General features: G+C 41.3%; 1 protein-coding gene across 1 annotated transcript; it reads right to left on the bottom strand.

The window, feature by feature from the left end:
- Positions 1-1,463: 1,463 nt before the first annotated feature.
- Positions 1,464-16,323, bottom strand: LOC131190457 (zinc finger protein ZFP2-like). The gene is made up of 6 exons (XM_058167781.1): positions 16,317-16,323; positions 13,718-13,856; positions 13,290-13,608; positions 12,205-12,318; positions 5,874-6,000; positions 1,464-5,261 (listed from the first exon to the last, which is right to left on the bottom strand). Exons 1-6 carry the CDS (start codon positions 16,321-16,323, stop codon positions 4,030-4,032), a joined length of 1,938 nt encoding a protein of 645 aa, XP_058023764.1. The 3' UTR covers positions 1,464-4,029.
- Between the last annotated feature and the right edge of the window lie 224 nt (positions 16,324-16,547).

Here is a 16,547-nt window from a genome sequence, read left to right as displayed (position 1 = left end):
ATGATTCTGTGAGTTAAGCTTAGGTCATGTCGAAGGCGACGGAGTTCCAAGTTTTCTAAGCCTAGGATTTCAAGTCTGGTGGGATAGGGTATTTTATTGTTTTCAGAGGAATGGAGAACTCTTCTTGTGAAATATTTCTGGACACGTTCAATTGTATTGATGTCAGAGATGTGGTGAGGGTTCCAAACAGGCAAGCTGTATTCTAGAATTGGTCTAGCAAAATGTTTTATATGCTCTGGTTAGTAGTGTGGTGTTTTTGGAAAAGAAGCTACACAAGATTAGGTTTACAACTCTTAGAGCTTTTTTTGCTATGTAGTTGCAGTGGGCTTTGGCACTTAGATCATTTGACATGAAAACTCCAAGGTCTTTAACGGGATGGGGGTCGTCTGTAAGGTAATGTCCATCTAGTATGTATTTAGCTTTTGGGTTCTTTTTTCCTATATGTAAGACTGAGCATTTGCTGGTTGAAATTTGGAGCTGCCAATTTTTAGACCAAGCGGTTAGATGATCAAGGTCGTTTTGAATGATAGAAGTATTGTCTGTGGTGTTAAATAGTTTGACATCGTCAGCAAAGAGAACACAATTACTTGAGATGTGGTCACAGAGATCATTAATGTATAGTATAAAGAGTGTTGCTCCAAGGACGCTGCCTTGAGGAACGCCACTCTTGACAGGAACAGGATTTGATAAAGCATTGCCAATTTTGACCACTTGTTGTCTGTTAGACAGAAAAGCAGATATCCATTTGTGGAGGGGTCCTGAGATGCCATAGGATGTTAGTTTTAGGAGAAGTTTATCTTGTACTACTGAGTCAAAAGCTTTGCAGAAGTCTATGTAGATTGCATCTATTGATTTGCTTTGATCAAGATTTGAAGTCCATATGTTTTTGCAGTGGAGAAGTTGTAAGTTACATGATAATTTTTTCCTGAAACCAAATTGTTTGTTGGAGAGTAGGTTGTTAGTTTCTAAGTGTGAGGTAATGGATTGGTTGATGATAGATTCCATGACTTTGCAGGTGACGCAGCAAAGGGAGATCGGTCCCTTTCTAAATTTAGAAAGCCTTTCTAAATTTGGGTAACTTACGCAACTTCAGATACATGCTCAGCATCACAAGACAAGATAGTTCTCTTAACTTGCACCCAGATTAAAGAACAAATGAAAATATACAATATATCAAGAGTAAAATAAATTGACATCTATTTGCTGGTTACCTAGCAAATAGAACTGATGGCAGGTAAACTAAGGCCGACATAGACTGGATTTCACTTGTTAAAAGGCATCCATGAAAACCCTACAACAGGAGGGAGTGATGACATCAGCAAGTATTGCAGGCACAGCTGGCAAAGGAAAGCTCAAGACCATATTGGTTGGAAAAAATGCAGAAGACACCTTCGTCCTGCAGTGGATACACAAAGGCTAGGATGATGATGATGCAAGTTTTATTTTATATAGGTTTTTTTCCCCAGGAAATTAAGCCATTAGTCATCTAGTTGAAAAAGATAGTAATATAATAATAATAATAATAATAATAATAATAATAATAATAATAATAATAATAATAATAATAATATAGTAATAAAGTAATAATATTATAGTAATAAAGTAATAATATTATAGTAATTACTAAAGATAGTAATAATATAATAATAATAATAATAGTTGGAAGGGACCTTGGAGGCCTTCTAGTCCAACCCCCTACCCAGGCAGGAAACCCTACACCATTTCAGACAAATGGCTATCCAACATTTTCTTAAAAATTTCCAGTGTTAGAGCATTCACAACTTCTGAAGGCAAGTTGTTCCTCTGATTAATTGTTCTGTCAGGAAATTTCTCCTTAGTTCTAAGTTGCTTCTTTCCTTGATCAGTTTCCACCCATTGCTTCTTGTTCTGCCCTCAGGTGCTTTGGAGAATAGTTTGACTCCCTCTTCTTTGTGGCAACCTCTGAGATATTGGAACACTGCTATCATGTCTCCCCTAGTCCTTCTTTTCATTAAACTAGGCATAACCAGTTCCTGCAACCATTCTTCGTATGTTTTAGCCTCCAGTCCCCTAATCATCTTTGTTGCTCTTTTCTGCACTCTTTCTAGAGTCTCAACATCCTTTCTACATCGTGGCGACCAAAACTGGATGCAATATTCCAAGTGTGGCCTTACCAAGGCATTATAAAGTGGTATTAACACTTCACGTGATCTTGATTCTATCCCTCTGTTTATACAGCCCAGAATTGTGTTGGTTTTGGCAGCTGCTGCACACTGTGGCTCATATCTAAATGGTTGTCCACTAAGACTCCAAGATCCCTCTCACAGTTACTACTATTAAGCAAGGTACCACATATACGGTACTGGTGCATTTTGTTTTTTTGGCCTAAATGTAGAACCTCTTTTTTCATTGTTGAATTTCATTTTGTTAGATAGTGCCCAAGATCTTTCTGTATCTTGAGCCTATCTTCTGGAGTGTTGGCTATTCCTGCCAGCTTATTGATGGGGAACGGGGGAAACGGAAGGGCTTCATTGCTATTTTGCATCCTTTTCCACATGGAGAAGAAAAATGCAGGTCAAACTAGAGAACAGAAGAGCTGGCTCCTTTGAATGAATTCCAGTATCTGGGATCAGAAAGCTTGTTCTGAACTTCCTTCCATGGACTTACATGGTTTCTTGTGGGTGCTTTCTTTTGAGAATTATGGTGTCCTTCCTGAGTAAAACTTTTTCGGTACTCTGCATTTACATGATTTCTCCCCCTTGTGAATCCTCTAATGGCAAGTCAGATAAATTTCTTCTAGAGGCCTTTCCACTTCGTTCATTTAAAAGGTTTCCTCCTGCCATGGATCCTTTCGTGATGATAAACATGTTCCTTCCCAGCAAAATTACTTCCACAGTCCATGCATTAATATGGAATTTCCCTGTGTGGATTCTTTCATGAGCGTCTTGTGACTGTTAAACCTTTCTCCACATTACGTGTATTTATATGGTCCCAAATCTCTGTAGATCGTTTTATGGGAATTAAGTGCACCTAACTAATCTAATTTAATCTAACTAAACTAATCTAACTAAGCAAAACATGGTGGCTCAGGGGCTAGGACGTTGAACTTGTCGATTGAGGGGTCAGCAGCTCAGCAGTTCGAATCCCTAGTGCTGCCGTGTAACTTGTCCCAGCTTCTGCCAACCTAGCACTTTCGAAGGTACGTAATTTCGGACAGCACTAGCTCTTCGGCTTTGCAACGGAGATGAGCACCCGACTAGCACGTATGTGCGAGGGGAACCTTTACCTTTAACTAAGCAAAGTTTCTTCCACAGTGCATTTATATGGTCTCTCCCCTATATGAATTCTTTCATGATTAATAGCACTTTTCTGATTGAATTTCTTTCCACACTCTGTGCGCTTGTATGATCTCTTCCCAGTGTGGATTCTTTCATGACAAGTAAGATCTCTGTTCCAGTTAAAGCTTTTTCCACATGCCAAGCATTTATATGGGCTCTCCTCTGCGTGGGTTCTTTTGTGAGAATGAACATTTCCTATCCAATTGTGAGATTTAAACCACTCAATTAAACATCAGGGGAGACATGAACAATAAAAAGAGCTTTATTTAACTTTTGCAAAAATACCCCCCCCTTGTGCTCATATGTACAGCAACGAGAGCAAAGAATACATATGATTACACGTTTAAATACAGTTTCAGAGTCAAAACCTCCTCCTCTTTAATGCTGCTTATTTTCTTACATATGTTTTGGCTACATAACACCTGTTTTTCCCGGACAAGCACTTTCCCGATAACTGACCTACCTCGGTCATAGCAACTATCAAATTTAGCATGACCGCTCCTTTCCTGCCAATGTACATACCTGACATAGAATGTACTAATCAATTTATAATTCTGTTTTTACCCACTAAAGTCCCTTCTTACACAACTCCATATCTAATGTCTAACAGCTGGAGTCTTAGGTTACATAAACAATAAATACGGTTCCTTCTCTTTACAGGAATAATTCTTATTTCTCTCACCGAGCAAAGCTCTTTCCACACTCAGTGCATTTATATGGTTTCTCCTGTGTGAGATCTTTGGTGTCGAGTAAGACATACTTTCCAACCAAAACTCATTCCACATACCAAGCATTTATATGGTTTCTCCTCTGTGTGGCTCCTTTTATGACAATTAAGGTGTGCTTGTTGACCAAAGCTTTTTCCACACTCCATGCATTTATATGGTCTCTCCCCCGTGTGGATCCTTTTATGAGAATTAAGATGAGATGTTTGAGCAAAGCTTTTTCCACATTCCAAGCATTTATATGGTCTCTCCCCAGTGTGGATCCTTTTATGAGAATTAAGATGTGTTGCTTGAGCAAAGCTTTTTCCACACTCCACACATTTGTATGGTTTCTCCCCAGTATGGATCCTTTCATGATGTATTAGACTTTTGCTACAACTAAACCTTCGCCCACATTCTAAACATTTATATGGTCTCTCCCCCGTATGGATTCTTTTATGATTATTAAGATGTACTGTTTGAGCAAAACTCTTTCCACACGTCACGCATTTATATGGTCTCTCCCCAGTGTGGATCCTTTCATGACGAATAAGATTATTACTCCATTTAAAGCTTTTCTCACACTCCAAGCATTTATATGGTCTTTCCCCAGTGTGGATCCGTTCGTGACGAATAAGATTATTGCTCCAGTTAAAGCTTTTCCCACACTCCAAGCATTTATATGGTCTTTCCCCTGTGTGCATCCTTTGGTGAAAAGTAAGGTGCCAGCTGTCAATAAATCTCTTTCCACACTCCATGCATTTATACGGTCTCTCCCCAGTGTGGATCTTTTTATGAGAATTAAGTTTTCCTTTCCGAGTGAAGCTCTTTCCACACTCCAGGCATTTATACGGTTTGTCCACTGTGTGGCTCCTTTGATGTCGAGTAAGATCACTGTTCTCAAAAAAGCTCTTTCCACACTCCAGGCAATTATATGGTCTGGTCCCTATGTGGATCTTTTTAGGACAAATCATCTCTGTTGACTGACAAAAGCTTTTTTCACATTCTGGACAGGTATATAGCCCCTCACCTATGTGGCTGCTCTGATGGAAATTAAGATTACTCGAACTAATGAAGCTCTTTCCACAGTTCATGCAAATTTCCATCATTTTGCTTAGACTGAAATCGCCCTCATATTCTGAAAATGTCTGTGGTTTCCAATGTGGTATGTTAGGTAATGTCAATAATGGTGGCTGCTTTTCATTCTCATTCCCCAGATCATCACCATTACTATCGCCTGCTTAGAAAAATGAAAATAAATTGTCATTAGAGTTTACAATGATGGAGAAAAATGCCCAGTGAAAAATGCCCATCTGAGCATCAGGTTTGGCACCAGCTGTGTGTCAGCTACGAGATGGTGGGTGCAAATTGTTATCCAGGTGACTCTAATGGTATCCAGGGGATTTTTCAGCCCTGAACCAGATGAAGGTTTTGCTGCTGATAAGGTCATTCTGGCCAGGCATTTCCACACAGCATCTAAGGCCTTTCAGAAAGCTATGGTGAGCATTTCTGCCAAGGCCTTTGCTGTATTCTAAGAAAGTGACTGTGTGGACAACCTTGGACAAAATTACCCAGGAAGTGCTGGATTATTATGATCTGGGGGCCCCGGCAGTTAAAGGGAACCAAAGGGAATTGAATGGGGCTGCCTGAGGCAGTGGCTCCTCCAGTGGATCTTAGCTACATACTAAACATTCTGACTCTGATTTTTGTGAAATTAGGAAAGGTTTTACAGGTGATGGTCAGGTAGAGTTCTGACCGCTTTATGCAATTTAGTGGAGGTAACTTCCCTATTTACCACCCAATGAAAACACCTTTCCCAATGATTGGAACGCGGAGCAAAAAGGATCCTTACCCAGAGCGGCCAAATTCATAGAAACCTCCAGCATGACTTCCCTGCACAAGGCCTTCTGGCCCGAATCCAGCAGCTCCCACTCCTCCTCTGTGAAGTCCACAGCCACCTCCTCAAAGGGATCAGAGTCCTAGAAAGAAAAAGAAAACCTTCCCCATAAGACAGTCCTCTCTAATGTTTTCTTTCTTTCTTTTTTTAAAAGAATTTTTATTAAACTTTTAACTTTTAAAAACAGAATAAAGAAAAATACAACAAAAAACAAAGCACATTAAAAACACGTAACAGACATCACTTGACCAACAGTCTTATCGTTAAAATGTGTCAACTTTGAATTAGAGGTTTTTATATGAGAAATTTGTCCTTCCCGTAATTTATTTTTCAGTGGAGACTTTGGGGTATTTCTGAAGCCGTTTTTTTAGAATTGGTATTGTTTTGCTTCATGGCTTTTATTTTGCTTTTCCAAAGTCTTTAGAAAAATATTAAGAAAGATTAAAATCGTTTAACATAGTAATTACATTTTACAAATACAAGACTCATGTAATTGTAAAATACAAGACTCGTGAATTGTAAAAGCACATGGGTGAAGCTGCTGTTGTGAGGACAGATTGGGGTTGAGTTCAGACAAAAAAGCCTCCATTTCATTCTCTAACAGCGCGCGAATCTAATCTAATCTAATCTAATCACTATAAATCAAAAGTAGCAATAATATATTCAGGGTTAGTCCACTTGAGATTCTGATTTTATCCTATTTCAAAATGACTGACTTAGTTCAGTGCAACACTTGTTTTGCAGCTGTCTTTCGCAGTACTCTATTCAAATTTGGGTACTGTCCTCTTTGTAAACAAATTAGCAGTCTACGTGGACAGATTACCTATCTAGAATCTCTAATCTTGCTCTCCAAGCAGAAATTAGGTGCCCAATTCAGCCATTCCAGCTGCCATGCCATCAGCCCCCTCTACCACAAAGATCCTGCAGGAGAAGGGCAATATGGACAACCGTGGGATCTGGCAGGGTGAGAACTGTGAACCATAAAAACAAAGCTCTTGCAGTGTCCCAGTATAATAATATAGTGCCTTGCTGACCTTAATAGGGACACTAAAGTGACAGATCAAGGTAGTTGTGATACTGATAACTCAAACAAGCAGGGGATCATGGTCCGAGATGAAGAACTTACTTTGGAAAAGTGTGAATCAGGTATTACAGGTCGGTCACACAAGAAGAGCACGGTACCCAAAAAGAGAAGCCACCTTCTGATTGGTGATTCAATTATAAGGGATGTAAATTTAGGAAAGGATATGGAGGTTTTGAAAGAGGTCAGGTGTCTACCTGGTGCTACTGCCAGCAGAGACAAGAGGTGTATTCTTAAGATAGTCAAGAATGCCAGTAAGGATTCTGATGTTGATGCTATTATACATCTTGGCACAAATGATCTGTCCCAAAAGGATATACTCTCTGTGCAGAATGATTTCCAGAGCTTGGGGTATGAACTTAATAGTATAGGTTGTAGGCTTATCTTTTCAGAGGTTTTACCAGTATATAAGAAACAAAAAGGTAAAGGCAGGCCAGCGTGTAGTAGAGTTTAATGTGTGGCTAAAGGAGTGGTGCAAAAGGGAAGGCTTTGGTTTTATTAGTCACAATGTCTGCAATTGGTCCAATGAAAAACTGTACAAAAGAGATGGATTGCATCCATTAAAGAAAGGAACTGAGTTACTTAGCAATAAATTCACAGATTTTCTGGATAAACATTTAAACTGAACAGTGGGGACAGAGAATTAATTGATACAGAAAATTTCTGTCCCCAGCAATCCAAAATTAATAGGGTTATCAGTGCAAGTAACATAGATGTCTGTGTGGGTAAGATTATCAGCCCCGCTATCAAGCAAAACCAAGCATTTAATAGTGAGTGCCATACCATGTGCACTAATCCAACAGGTGGCAAGAAAGTAGGGGCAGTCAGGCACAACACAGGTTATGTAGAGAGTAAACACAAGGTCAATCCAAATGGACTCAAATGTCTATACACCAATGCACAGAGTATGAGGAATAAACAGGGTGAATTAGAAATTCAAGTAAATGAGGGCAGATATGATATTGTTGCCATTACGGAAACTTGGTGGGATGAAACTGACAAATGGAACATACAGCTAGAGAGATATAAATTATTTAAAAGAAATAGACCAAATAAAAGAGGAGGTGGAGTTGCACTATATATAAGAAATAACTACATCTCTACAGAAATAGAGGACAACAATGATGAAAATCATCTTGAATGCATTTGGGTCAATATAAAAGGGGGAAAATGATATTGTCATAGGTCTATACTATAGGCCACCCAACCAAACAGAGGAAGTAGATGAACTTTTTGCTAGTCAGCTAACTAAGGTATGTAGGAGGCACATCACAGTAGTAATGGGGGATTTTAACTACCCTGACATCAACTGGGAAACAAACTCTGCACCAAGTGGAAGATCCAACAGGTTCCTAACAAACCTAGCAGACAACTTTGTTTCCCAAAAAGTAGAGAAGGGAACAAGGGGATCAGCCATACTGGACTTAATTCTCACTAACAGAGATGAAATGATAGAAGGTGTTGAAGCTACAGGAACCTTGGGGGCAAGTGATCATGCAGTATTGGAATTCGACATTAAGCAAATACAAGTAGTAGAACAAAGTCAAACTAGAGTCTTGGACTTTAAGAGAGCTAATTTCAATAAACTTAGAGAGAGCTTGAGAAGGATTCCATGGATGAGAATCCTCAAGGGGAAAACAACTCAAGAAGCTTGGGAAATTTTGAAAAGTGAGATTATAAAAGCGCAGTCTAGCACAATACCAATGAAGAAGAAAAATAATAGATCTCAAAAGAAACCAGCATGGATGCATAAAGAACTATCTGACAAATTGAAAGACAAAAAGGACAAGTATAAAAAGTGGAAAGAGGGGCAAATAACTAAGGCAGAATATCAGCAAAAAGCCCGAGCCTGTAAAGATGAAGCGAGGAAAGCTAAGGCTCACAACGAACAAAGGCTAGTGACAAAAGTAAAAAAATAACAAAAAAAGCTTCTTCCAACATGTTAAAAACAAGAAAAAAGTCAAGGAAACAATTGGCCCATTGCTGGGAGGAAATGGCAAGAAGGTGAAAAGCAACTGGGAGAAAGCAGATCTACTTAACTCATATTTTGCATCTGTCTTTACACAAAAGGAAAAAAACAGATCATGCCAGACTAATCTTATCGCATTCTTTGACAAAATGACAAAATTAGTAGACCAGAGGAATGCTGTCGATATAATTTACTTGGACTTCAGTAAAGCATTTGATAAAGTAGACCATAACCTACTACTATAAAGTAGACCATAACCTACTACTATAAAGTAGAAAAATGTGGGTTAGACAGCACCACCACCAGATGGATTCGTAACTGGCTGACCAACCGCACTCAACGTGTAGTCCTCAACGGAACTACATCCACATGGAGGGAAGTATGCAGTGGAGTACCCCAAGGCTCTGTTTTAGGCCCAGTACTCTTCAACATCTTCATCAATGACTTGGACGAGGGGATAGATGGGGAACTCATCAAATTTGCAGATGAGACCAAGCTGGCAGGAATAGCCAACACTCCAGAAGATAGGCTCAAGTTACAGAAAGATCTTGACAGACTTGAACATTGGGCGCTATCTAACAAAATGAAATTCAACAGTGAAAAAAGTAAGGTTCTACATTTAGGCCAAAAAAACAAAATGCACCAGTACCGTATATGTGGTACCTTGCTCAATAGTAGTACCTGTGAGAGGGATCTTGGAGTCCTAGTGGATAACCATTTAGATATGAGCCAGCAGTGTGCAGCAGCTGTTAAAAAGCCAACATGGGTTTGTCAAAACAGATCATGCCAGACTAATCTTATTGCATTCTTTGACAAAATGACAAAATTAGTAGACCAGAGGAATGCTGTCGATATAATTTACTTGGACTTCAGTAAAGCATTTGATAAAGTAGACCATAACCTACTACTAGATAAAGTAGAAAAATGTGGGTTAGACAGCACCACCACCAGATGGATTCGTAACTGGCTGACCAACCGCACTCAACGTGTAGTCCTCAACGGAACTACATCCACATGGAGGGAAGTATGCAGTGGAGTACCCCAAGGCTCTGTTTTAGGCCCAGTACTCTTCAACATCTTCATCAATGACTTGGACAAGGGGATAGATGGGGAACTCATCAAATTTGCAGATGACACCAAGCTGGCAGGAATAGCCAACACTCCAGAAGATAGGCTCAGGTTACAGAAGGATCTTGACAGACTTGAACATTGGGCGCTATCTAACAAAATGAAATTCAACAGTGAAAAAAGTAAGGTTCTACATTTAGGCCAAAAAAACAAAATGTACCAGTACCGTATATGTGGTACCTTGCTTAATAGTAGTAACTGTGAGAGGGATCTTGGAGTCTTAGTGGACAACCATTTAGATATGAGCCACAGTGTGCAGCAGCTGCCAAAACCAACACAATTCTGGGCTGTATAAACAGAGGGATAGAATCAAGATCATGTGAAGTGTTAATACCACTTTATAACGCCTTGGTAAGGCCACACTTGGAATATTGCATTCAGTTTTGGTCGCCGCAATCTAAAAAAGATGCTGAGACTCTAGAAAGAGTGCAGAGAAGATAAAACAAAGATGATTAGGGGACTGGAGGCTAAAACGTATGAAGAACGGTTGCAGGAACTGGGTATGTCTAGTTTAATAAAAAGAAGGACTAGGGGAGACATGATAGCAGTGTTCCAATATCTCAGGGACTGCCACAAAGAAGAGGGAGTCGGGCTGTTCTCCGAAGCACCTGAGGGTAGAACAAGAAGCAATGATTTGAAACTGATCAAGGAAAGAAGCAACTTAGAAGTAAGGAGAAATTTCCTAACAGAACAATTAATAAGTGGAACGACTTGCCTGCAGAAATTGTGAATGCTCCAATGCTGGAAATTTTAAAGAAAATTTTGGATAACCATCTATCTGAGATGGTATAGGGTTTTCTGCCTGGGCAGGGGGTTGGACTAGAAGGCCTCCAAGGTCCCTTCCAACTCTGTTGTTGTTTTTGTTGACTCTTGTGAATTATCCTTCGTTTGCATCCCCAGAACAACCTTGAAGGATGAAATTCAACAGTGAAAAAGTAAGGTTCTACATTTAGGCAAAAAAACAAAATGCACAGGTACCGTATATGTGGTACCTTGCTCAATAGTAGTACCTGTGAGAGGGATCTTGGAGTCCTAGTGGATAACCATTTAGATATGAGCCAGCAGTGTGCAGCAGCTGCCAAAAAAGCTAACACAGTTCTGGGCTGCATAAACAGAGGGATAGAATCAAGATCATGTGAAGTGTTAATGCCACTTTATAATGACTTGGTAAGGCTACACTTGGAATACTGCATTCAGTTTGGGTCGCCGCGATGTAAAAAAGATGCTGAGACTCTAGAAAGAGTGCAGAGAAGAGCAACAAAGATTAGGGGACTGGAGGCTAAAACATATGAAGAACGGTTGCAAGAACTGGGTATGTCTAGTTTAATAAAAAGAAGGACTAGGGGAGACATGATAACAGTGTTCCAATATCTGAGGGGCTGCCACAAAGAAGAGGGAGTCAGGCTGTTCTCCAAAGCACCTGAGGGTAGAACAAGAAGCAATGGGTGGAAACTGATCAAGGAAAGAAGCAACTTAGAACTAAGGAGAAATTTCCTGACAGAACAATTAAAAAGTGGGACGACTTGCCTGCAGAAGTTGTGAATGCTCCAACACTGGAAATTTTTACGAAAATGTTGGATAACCATCTATCTGAGATGGTGTAGGGTTTCCTGCCTGGGGGGTTGGACTAGAAGGCCTCCAAGGTCCCTTCCAACTCTGTTGTTGTTTTTGTTGACTCTTGTGAATTATCCTTCGTTTGCATCCCCAGAACAACCTTGAAGGAGAGGTGAAATTCAATTTTTTTTTACTACCGGTTCTGTGGGCGTGGCATGGTGGGCGTGGCGGGTGTGGTTGGGAAAGGATACTGCAAAATCCCCATTCCCACCCCACTCCAGGGGCAAGGATATTGCAAAATTTGCATTCTCACCCCACTCTGGGGCCAGCCAGAGGTGGTATTTGCCGGTTCTCCGAACTACGCAAAATTTTTGCTACCGGTTCTCCACAACCTGTCAGAACCTGCTGGATTTCACCCCTCCCTTGAAGGTTGAATAAGTGAGACTCACTGAATCATTCTGTGGGGGCACCAAGTTCAAATTCACACAGACTCAGCATTTGGTTTTCAAAGTGGCTGATGAACAAAAGGGGTTTAAACCTCACAAGAAACCCACATTTAACTGGCAAAGTGTCCCCAGTTGGATCCTCCTGAAAAGAATCTCTTCAGAATCATTGGATGGATCTCTTCTTCCCTGGAGCTCTGCTGAGATCTCCCCAATGGATGGCTCCTGCAACTGAAAGAAAAGTCTGGCTTATGATCCACTTTCAAATGACTTTAACCATCTTAGTTCGCTTGCCTTACATTTCCCCCCTCCAATTGTACTTTTCCAACCAAAGTCAAAATGAGACAATTTGAGAACTCCTACTCTGTGAGTTGCTGTTATTTCTGGATAAACGCCTGCCACTTTTGTGAGTTGCTTCTTTTTTTATTTCCTATTTTCCTTCTGAACAGGAGCTGCTTCTTTATCTCCTCCCCTTTAGCAATAGTGGCCTTTCCTTGTCGATGGAGAGGTTGGAAAGAGATTCAGCGGTTTGAATCCCTAGTGCCGCGTAACAGGGTGAGCTCCCATTACTTGTCCCAGCTTCTGCCAACCTAGCAGTTCGAAAGCACATAAAAAATGCAACTAGAAAAATAGGGACCATCTTTGATGGGAAGGTAATAGCATTCTGTGCGCCTTTGGTATTGAGTCATACCAGCCACACGACCAGGGAGACGTCTTCGGACAGCGCAGGCTCTTTGGCTTTGAAACGGAGATGAGCACTGCCCCCTAGAGTCGGGAACAACTAGCACATATGTACGAGGGGAACCTTTACCTTATTGTTGGGTACAGGATTGGGGAATGAGTCCCTGGTCTGGAGGAACCATTTATCAGGTCTTCAAGTTGGACCACGACTATGAATATTAGCTATAACATCATTATAGTCACATTAATAGAATATTGCATTTTTCCCATTCTCTCCTTTTACTTGCAGCAAAACTAGCAAAGCTTTTTATGATTTTTCCCCCCACCCCTCCACCTCCATCACCATGTGGGAATTGAGATTGTCTTTTAATTTATGGCATCCAGTCTATGACTTGTCCCCATCCTGCAGTCATTCCCACATACTATTTTACACCATCCCCACACGTGTTCTCTGGATGTCTTTTCTCTGTGTTTATCTGTAAGGAAGAAAAAGAAGAATTAGAAAAGTCCCTCACCTGCCGCCCCTTTCCGGGCTCCGGGGCGGCTGGTGGGCCGAGGAGGCAGCCTTCGGCCAGGGCCACCGCCTGGGCGCAGCTCTCCGCCCCGCACTCCCTCAGCCAGCCCGACAGCTCCGGGGGCAGCAGGGCCAGCAGCTGCTCCAGCACCACCAGGTCCAGCATCTCGGCTTTGCTGCGCCGCTCGGGCCGCAGCCACCCCCGGCACAGCCCGTGCAGGCGGCTGCAGAGCGCCCGGGGCCCCTCGGCTTCCAGGGAGCGGCAGCTGCGGAACCCCCCGGGCTCAGCCTCGGAGCTGGGGCCTCGGGAGGCTGCCTCGCTTTCAAGGGAGACCCCCGGGCCTCCATTCGGTCTCCGGCTTCAGCGCAGCCCCGACGGCAGGAAATTCCCTCAGAGGCCGCCTTCGGTCACGGCGGACCCTCCCCCACCCAGCCGCCCCGCCCCTTTCCCGGTTTGAGGGGGAGAAGGGGGCGGGGCTCCGCTCCCTCAGGGCTTCGGAGGCGGAGAAGAGCAGCTGCAAGTCGCTCCCTCCACAGGTTCCCCCGCCCGCCCAGACGCGGCTGCGTCCTAGAGGGGCAAAGCCCTATTAGAGCCCCTCTTTTACTGCTCCTGCCTAGAGCGTCTCCTAAAGCAACGACGGCCTTTGCGGTCCTCTGCTGGGCTCTGCGCATGCCCTGTTCCATGTTGATGGTTTACTAGCGACCGAACCTCAGTTGTAACTGAGTCGGGAGGGGGAGGGTTGCGAGGGGGGAGAAGACCGAGGAGGCCGGGAATGATGCCTGCGATGGAGCTTGAGCGGGGCTGAAATGAGCAAAGCTACTTAGAATGTTGTTAACATCAAAAATGTTAACGACGACTCAATACATATAGACTCCACAGAAGAAAACAATGACCTAACACACGTAGACTTTACGGAAGATAATGTTGAAAAAGCCCTTCACAACCTGAAACCATCATTATCTATTGGACCAGATGGACTATGTGCATACTTTTTTAAAAAAACTTTCAATTAATATAGCTGAATCCCTAAGCATTATCTTTAATAAAGCCTTCAAAACTAGTTCCCTTCCAAAACTCTGGTCTCTAGCCACAGTCATCCCTATCTTCAAAAAAGGAGATCCAAGCCTTGTTGAAAATTACAGACCTATCTCTCTTATGTTGTGTCTCATGCAAAGTAATGGAATCCATCATAAACCAATCCATTACACTCCATCTCGAAACAAACAATCTTCTCTCAAATAAACAAATTGGTTTCAGAAAAAAAATGTCTTGTAATCTACAACTTCTCCACTGCAAAAACATATGGATTACCAACCTCGATCAAGGAAAAGCAATAGATGCAATCTACATAGACTTCTGCAAAGCTTTTGATTCAGTAGTACATGATAAACTCCCCAAACTAAAATCCTACGGCATTTCGGGACCTCTTCACAATTGGATAAATGCCTTCCTGTCAAACAGACAAGTGGTCAAAATTGGCAACGCTATATCTAATCCTGTTCCTGTCGAAAGTGGCGTTCCCCAAGGTAGTGTTCTTGGACCAACGCTCTTTATACTATACATAAATGATCTCTGCGACCTCATCTCAAGTTATTGTGTTCTCTTTGCTGACGATGTCAAACTATTTAATACCACTAATAATACTTCTACCCTTCAAGAAGACCTCAACTTAATTTCCGATTGGTCTAAAACTTGGCAACTCCAAATCTCAACCAGCAAATGCTCAGTCTTACATATTGGAAAAAAGAACCCTAACATCAAGTACAAACTTGATGGACATTACCTAACTGATGACCCCCCACTCTGTCAAAGATCTTGGAGTTCTCATATCAAATGACCTTAATGCCAAAGCCCACTGCAACTACATAGCGAAAAAAGTCCTAAGAGTTGTAAACCTAATTTTACGCAGCTTCTTTTCTAAAAACTCTACACTACTAACTAGAGCATACAAAACATTTGCCAGACCTATTCTTGAATACAGTTCATCCGTCTGGAACCCATAACATATCTCTGACATAAATACAATAGAAAGAGTCCAGAAATATTTTACTAGAAGAGTTCTTCGCTCCTCCGAAAACAACAAAATACCTTATACCAACAGACTTAAAATCCTAGGATTAGAAAACTTACAACTCCGTCGACTTCGACAGGACCTATGTTTAACCCATAGAATCATCTATTGCAATGTCCTTCCTGTTGAAGACTACTTCAGCTTCAATCGCAACAATACAAGAGCAAACAATAGATTTAAACTTAATGGTAACCACTTCGATCTTGATTGCATTACCTGACTCATTACCTGACTCTATAGTCTCTACTCAAAATCCCAAAATCTTCAACCAAAAATTGTCTACTATTGACCTCACCCCATTCCTAAGTGGGCTATAAGGGGCGTGCATAAGAGCACAAAAGTGCCTACTGTTCCTTTCCTATTGTTCCCTTCATCATATCAAATTGATATAGTTGATGCATATATTTTTTTACATATATGTATATATTTTCTTCAAAATATGTTGTTTTATCTATGACAATTGTTTGTGTTTACTGTTGTGACAAAAAGAAATAAAAAAAAAAGAATGAAACTGGTTTGATTGTTGCTTCTGGACACCTGGGATTTCTCTCGAAAATATGGATGCGTTCATGGGACCCGTGGAAGAAGTGGGGTGGGGTGAGATGGGGAATCCTATGGCAGGCATCCAGCCAGTAAATTTGTATATTATTCAAGGAATATATAAGCAATAAATGCTTTGGGATTCCTTCAGGCTAATTTATTTATCCTCTGTTGTCTATTGCACAATGACCCTTTTTTTCTACAGAGTATATACTTTGTATCCTTTTAGTTGCTATTTATGTTCTGTTGAAGGCCTGACTTTTTATTCACCTTTTCTATTTGATATTTCCTGGTTGATTGATTCTTAGAAAGTTGATCTGGTTTCAAAGGACTGGCCTACATAAAAAACACTAGAAATTGGCCTCCTGAAGTTGGTTTCTCCCCATGGTGGACTCCAATTTGGGGCTCCATATTACTAGCCATGATGGCAACTAGGTCAGATAATGAAAAACGAACACCCGGAAGGAAACAACGGAAGAACTACACGTCATTAGAGTTTATTGATTCCAAGAGTATAAAGAGTTTCTGCTCCAAAATGGGTTAGGAAGCTCAAGTGGTTAATAATTGCCTTGGCAACTGCTCAAAAGGAGGCAGAATTTCTGGGGCTCATCTCACTCCTTCAACTTCTCCTGGTCAGAAGATAACAA

This window comes from Ahaetulla prasina, chromosome 2, assembly GCF_028640845.1.
Source record: "Ahaetulla prasina isolate Xishuangbanna chromosome 2, ASM2864084v1, whole genome shotgun sequence".
Classification (NCBI taxonomy): Eukaryota; Metazoa; Chordata; class Lepidosauria; order Squamata; family Colubridae; genus Ahaetulla; species Ahaetulla prasina.
The sequence above is the reverse complement of the archived record's forward strand: the minus strand, read 5'-3'. Positions and strand labels throughout refer to the sequence as shown.